General features: G+C 38.7%; 1 protein-coding gene across 1 annotated transcript in view; it reads left to right on the top strand.

Annotated features, from left to right (window-relative positions):
- Positions 1–7,097, top strand: part of msh3 (mutS homolog 3 (E. coli)) — a 37,754-nt gene that overhangs the window by 29,182 nt on the left and 1,475 nt on the right. Inside the window, 2 exon segments of the mRNA XM_035658253.1 lie at positions 6,258–6,390; positions 6,544–6,712. Of these exon segments, the coding sequence (XP_035514146.1) occupies positions 6,258–6,390; positions 6,544–6,712 (302 nt within the window).

Genomic DNA, 7,097 nt, shown 5'->3' with positions numbered 1-7,097 from the left:
TACTTTTTCTGTATTCACTCCTATTTTTGCTTTTTCTTGTGAAATACTGGATACTTTCATTTCTTAAGGTATCTAAAAATGTAATGGTTTTGGTTGAACTGCTCCTAACTCACGTCCACACTATTTTACTAATTATTTACACATACAGGTCATAAGTACAGGATGTGTGATTTGGTTGTATATCTACATTATGAAATATATCTAGTAACTAGAGCTTGCTTTATTTTTTTGAGGTTTGGTAGAGTATTCATTTAATAATGCACCCTGGGTATTGGTACTAATCGAACATAACTTTCGTTGAACCCCATTGAGAGTGATTTGTACAGTATAGATCTACAACTAACGATTATTTTCATTATAATTTCATCATTTTTAAGATTCCTGCCAACAGTTTACACTGTTAAAATCATTTTAAACAGTAAAAGAAGAAAAACCTCACACCTTGAGAAGCTAAAAATAGAAAATGTTCAGAATATTTAATTGAACAATAATTTAAATTTAAATATATAATCAGAATTGTTAATTCATTTACTGACAGAAAACAAATCGTTTAACAATGTGTTTGAACTGTAATTTCAGTGCTCAGTTTTCAGTGAATCTTTCAGATTTAAATAAGTCATACTACATTGTTGTGCAAATACTCATAAGTTAGTGTTGTGATCTACTTTAATACGGGCATGCACAGGGGCACAGCTTGCTTGCTTTTTTTTCAAATCTAACTTGAAAAATCACACTTTTTCATGCTGACTGTTGTGTGGCAGGTGTTGCTGAAAAAGTGCAAGTTCTCTGAATGAGTTAAATCTGTTCTATACAGGATTTTATTTCCTTATGCCCACTGCTTTAATAACAAACAAGAAGAAGCATCCTGTTCCCACTATTTGGGATGAAATACGTTTGCCATATGTGTCCAACAAAATTTCAGGAATATCAAATATGGAAAAACTATTATTGGAATCATAATAAAAACACAAAATTCTACCTCCATAAAACATTTACAGGCCAACATTAGCTGACTTTACAATGTTTTTCAACATCTCTTCATCTTAATTATAATGTATTAATGTAGTCTCAACAAATCAAAGGTTGCATGAATTCATATTTGCTATTCTCACAGCTATGTTCTAACCAAGCGGCAACCTCCGTGCCAAAATGGCGACCACATTGCGCTTAAATGGCTTTTCAGAAACCTGTAGAAATTATACAATCTGTGGTTTTAACTGGTCAGCTATTTAACAATCCAATTAATCATTTTAATGCACATAACTAATATAAATAATCAGGGTGGTTGATGAATCTATCAAAATCTAACTAACAAGCAGAGATGAGGGGTGGCTACAGAGATCTGCTAAACTCACTTCTTTTTGTAGTCTTCAGCTCTTCAGAGTCTTCAGATGTCAATTGACATCACTTCAGGCAATTTATCAGCTTTAGAACAGCTCCCTCTCACAAATTGTTTCACACATACAGAACTCCTCCCCAAGAAACAGTAAAACAGTAAACAGCTTTGACGTGTAAAATCGGTAGAATTCCCCTTTGAGAGATTTCTACAACCACAGTATAGAAACTTTAATATTTCATAAATGGATGCAAAATGTAGGTTTCTTATTCACCATCAGTGGTCATACAAAGCACAAATACTGTACCAAGACGAGCAGCTTTTTTGTTTTAGAAGCCCCCTTTTTAAAAAAGCTTAAAAACCACACACAGACTAGAACCAATGTATCATTGAAGTAGAGATAGGAAAGCACCCTAAAGCACTGGTCCATGTCTTAAACAGTTAGTCTAGTGCACCCTGGACGTTAGAAAAAAGCCAAAAGCATTGATGTATTTTCATTTAAACAAAAGACAAAACCTGACCTGAAGTAAAGGTCATCACCTAGACCCACGTCACTGACCCTGGTCTGAAAAATTAGATCAATGAGAGAACAAGATTAACTTGCAGCCAAAGTCAGAGGTCAGTGACACACATGCATGCTTCATTTACACCAAATCTCTCTTTCACACACACACACACACACAGCACCTCAGCCAGAGCCTTGTTAGTTGTGAGGTGAGAAAACGAAGGGTGGTGACTTGAGTTAGAATTGGATTTTATGTCTAATTGGATAAAGAGTAGTAACAAGACAGATAGACAGCAGCAGTGGTGTTGACACCTCTAGCCTTTTCCTCAGGATCAGATTACAGGTGGAAGCACGCTTGCATGTGCGCACACACACTCATGCATCGGATGCTATATCATTATAAAACAGCTGGGAAGAGTGGTTATGCTCTAGTGGTTATGCTCTACAAGTGTACAGCGAAACAGGCACCAATTTGGAGCTCAGATCAGAGACGTATTACAGGAGAAGAAGAGGTGGACAAGGTGACACAATGCAGAGAAAGTGTTACCTGTGGCTTGTGGCAGATCAGCAGTCTGTCAGAGATGCTGTTTTATTTGAACCATCATGTCAAGTGAGCCGAACACACAGCCTGTCCCATCTGGACCTGGCCTCCTTTATGTCTGACCGCTCCAAGCATTCCTCTTGTGTATAAACACACAGCAGATTTGAGCTTACATTAAGGGTGGATATTTATATCTGTTCCTCTGTTTCATGACCCAGACTACCACTTCTCATAATCAGAGTCTGAGAAATATTCTCTGCATCTCCCCCTTTTTTTTTCTATCTTCCAGTTATATATTTTTGTGTGTATTTCATAGAAGATAGATAGACTTAAAATTAGGATCATACACAGCATTGAACCTGAATAATTTTTTGAGCTAGGGCTACTTTTCAACAGAAATAGTTTCTTCTAGGGCTGCAACTACTTTTTATTTTATTTCTACTTTTTACTTTATATTTTTTAATTATGAATGGATCAAATGAGGAGGTGTCACCACCCACCGGTCTCTAGTGTCTTTTAGCTCACCGGTTTGGTTATCTGGTCGGAAACCTTATTGTTTTGGTTCAGTCTTGCCGATCTCCCCAGTGTTGTTATTTCATGCTGCAGCAGGCAGCTGTTTATCAGCGAAAAAGCTTTGATAAACCATCTTTACACTGCATATGCAACACCAAACAGCAAACAGACCAAGTTAACAACTAGCTGGTGAACATAGTGGAGCATTTAGCTTCTAAAGGGAGAGATATTTTTCTCAGCAGTTGGCTCAGATCAAAGCGGAAGAAGAGTGAAACATCTTTTTCCATCAAGTTCTAATACAACTGATGCAGCGTCTACGCTAACTGACATTGTTGTTTAACCAACAGAACCTGCAACCCGCTAATCTTTCAGATCTGTGCTTGATAATGAATTGAACGATTATCGAAATTGCCCAGGATTAATTTTCTGGTTATCAACTAATAAATTAATTGACAAATTCTTTCAGCACTAATTTCATCAGATCATCCAGTTCTGCAGAGCACGGCTGTTAGTGCCCCTTGGGGTGGTCTGGTAATGAGCTGCCATTAGCACCTAATCAGACCATTATCCAGGCTGCAGCCTCTCTCTGCAACGCTCCGTTTGTTTATACCTTTCAGCGTAGGTGGACAGCGGTGATTGGAGTATGATTGGTGTGTGTGTGTGTGTGTGTGTGTGTGTGTGTGTGCAAGTGCAAGTGCAAGTATGAGTGTGTGTTGTACATGTGTTTCAGCAGATGCAGGTCTTTGTGTTTTTGTCTCAAGCATGTGGGAGGCACCCTGCACGTCCCTTTCAGAGGAAGGTATTACTAGTGACGTGTGACCTTTCTTAGACCGAGCGGTTAGCGGGCCGATTCTGGAGCCAGCCGAGTCCTGCAGCCGCCTGTCTGCTGCAATGATGTAAGACTCAGGCCTGCTTCACCATGAGAGCTCATACATGATTTGTTATCATTACTGTCATCATCGGACTTAATGATTATTAATGCTTACATTTTTGGGATATTTAATCCAGCATTAGTTATTGTGTTTCAAAAGTCAAATTTTCAAGACTGTTTTCGAGTATGTGGGAGATATTTTCACAGTAGTTTGTGTTAATGTGTCCTCCCCACTCCAATTTATGTGTGATTGTTGGTTGTTAAAGTAAGCAGGAAAAGGAAATGCATTTGTTTTTAGTGGAGAGCTCTCAGCAGCTGTCCTGAGAGTGCAGCGCTGAGAGGTAAAATATTTTCTGTGTGCAATTGAGAGAGAGGCTGAGTGAGTGAGTGCACACACCCCCTGCTTTTTGTGATTTTCATGTCTTAACCTTAATGCTAGAGTTCAATCATGTAGCCTTTGGGTGGCTCCCGGGCCTGACAGAGATTAAAGAACAGTGGGATGAGGTGAAGTGCCTTTACTTTGCTCAATCTCTCTCCAGAGCCTGAAAAGCCAGGTGTGGTGTTTACAGTGAAATGCAGAAAAACAGGGTGATTGAATGCAGAATTCCTCATGGGAAAGAAAAAAACTTGAGAAGTGAATAGACTGAAGGGGGAAAAAGTGACACAATACTGTATATATGTGTTTATACTCTGGTGGTAATATTCACAAAGCATGTCTTTATGGATTCGCTCAGCATACTGCAGGGTACAGAGGCAGTTAAGTAAGAGAAAGAAATTACAGTAGATGTAGATGCTCTGCTCTTTGTTTTTCCACTTTTGCTTAGTTGTGGTAACACAGTTACATAATACAACATTTGTTATGATACCTACCATTTGGTATTTGTATTACTCTATCCCTCTTTACCTTTTGTCTTTCTGGTCTCTTTCTACTCTTACTTTTCTCTTTTGTATAAGGCTTAAAAATAGTAAAAAAACAAACAAAATCGGATTAATATTCACTGAGGTCAAAGGACAAAGAAAAGCGTTTACTACTATAGCATTAAGATCCCAGTGGTTTACCAGGCATTTTAATCATATAGTTGTAGTAAGAGTAAAGATGCATATTATTTATGAGGGACTACAATATTATATTTTAAGGGGTGTTAAACTGAGTGTTCTGTAGGGACAGAGGTTGCTTTGTAGGCTAGTTTTATTTGTAGCCACGCTAGCATTGTGTCGGTTGGTCGGTCAGTCCACCGCTGAAATATCTCAACAACTATTGGAGGGGTATGAAAGTTTGTTAGTTGTCCCCAGAGGATGTATCCTAATGACTTTGGTGACTCTTCCTCCAGTGCCACCATCCATATGTGATCCCTTCTCACAGGTTGCATGCCCATGACATATAATCATCATTTCCCATTTGTGATCCCTATTGACTTTTGTGATCCCCTCACTTTTATCTGTAGCACCACTAGTATGTTGATATTTGAAATGTCTCGACAATTACTGGATAGATTACTACAAAATTTAATGGAGACCTTTATGTCTCGTTCAGGATGAATTGTAATAACTTTAGTGATGCCTTAACTTTTCACCAGGAGCCATCATCAGGTTAAAACACTTTGATTTGTGACCTTATCACATACTTGAAAACTATTGACATTCCCATCAGCCTCAGCTGTACTTTTTGTTTAGTGCTATTTAGCAGATATTAGCATGCTAACATAAACTGGTGAACATGCTAAATATTACATTTGCTAAATGCCAGCATGTCAGCATTGTCTTAATGAGCATGTTGGCTTCCTGGTGTTTATTTTGTGGTTATGGCTTCACATTGTTTATGACAATGTTTCTGCTTTATTATTGTTTTATTGGACTTTGGTTCATTCATTTTGTGATATGTGATCATCATTCTGTTAACATGACCTCTCTTGTGCCTTGTAATCAAATGTGATCTGAATCTGGATGTTTTAAACAGAAAATAACAAATACAACAGCAATATCTTAACATTTACTTGAGTTTCTATGATTTTCTTGTCTGCATTCTGTGCACACTGTGATCAGATCTCCCTTTTCACAGGCACCATGCAAAGCTGGTGAGTAGGTGGTAGTTCTATTGTCAGTAAACCCAAACATGGCAGGTGGAGGGTCCCCACAAGTGGCATAACTGTACAGCCTGTACTTAGTTTTCTTACTTTTACCTTCCAGAGAAACGCCTTCCACGACTGTCAGAAACAACAGAAGTGACAAGCTTCTCTTGTATGCTGGTACAGAGCAATAGAGATGACATTCCCGCCTAGAGCTGTGCAGTTTTATACCCATGGCTGGATATTTTCTCACTAACGTGAACACAATGTACAGATTGCATTTACACCTGGCTGACCATGTTTATGCAGTTTTCCTGATCCTTAACATTTTGATGCCAGGCGTAAAAGGCTGAAGAGCTGCCAAAGACCCTGTGTACTAGATTTTTCTGGATGTTAACACTTCACTCTTTCCTTCCTTTTCTTAGGTAAAAGCCCTCACCCTGTTTGTGACCCATTATCCTCCCCTGTGTGAGTTAGAGCGAGTGTATCCTGAACATGTGTCTAATTATCACATGGCTTTCCTACTCAATGAACCTGACGTCACTACTGACACTGACGGTATGTGGGTGTGCATTTTTGTGCGCATATGAAAATACTTTTAGTGTTTTCTGGTGGATTTGATTGCCTCAAATTTAGTTACCAATCTTACTTTGGCAATTTCTACATCATTATGACTTGGCACTTGGGATTTGAGCGTGTATGTGTTGACAGATGAAGAGGTTCAGCCAGAGTTCATCACCTTCCTCTACCAGTTAACTGAAGGAGCTGCAGGGCGGAGCTATGGCCTGAATGTCGCCCGATTGGCTGACCTTCCAGACTCTATACTACACACTGCTGCACGCAAAGCCAGAGAGCTAGAGAGCATGGTCAACGCCAGGAGGTAGAGTGAACACACATATTCACCCTGACCATTTGTAATAGATGGAATTCACTAATTTTACACATAAAGATCAGTTTACTGGTCATAGGGAGTACAAGTCAACTTGTGAAAACATTTGTATAATGTATTTTGTGGCTCTGGAGAAGCTGTTTGAAGTCTGGGAAAATAGCATAAGCAGTGATTCGTGATACACAGGATTTTGCAACTCTGGAAAGTTATCACAGAGGCAGTTATTTAATCTTTTGTTGTGATCATGGTAAGGTAATCTACCATATATTTGATAATGTGTTTTGTTGTGGCAAAATTTGAGCCTCGGTAATTTTTTTTTGCTGGCTCTGAATGCAGCCTAACTCAAAAACAGTATCAAGTTGCATTATGTGAAATG

This window comes from Morone saxatilis, unplaced genomic scaffold, assembly GCF_004916995.1.
Source record: "Morone saxatilis isolate NCDOM2014 unplaced genomic scaffold, NCSU_SB_2.0 Contig16, whole genome shotgun sequence".
NCBI classification, from domain to species: domain Eukaryota; kingdom Metazoa; phylum Chordata; class Actinopteri; family Moronidae; genus Morone; species Morone saxatilis.
The sequence above is the reverse complement of the archived record's forward strand: the minus strand, read 5'-3'. Positions and strand labels throughout refer to the sequence as shown.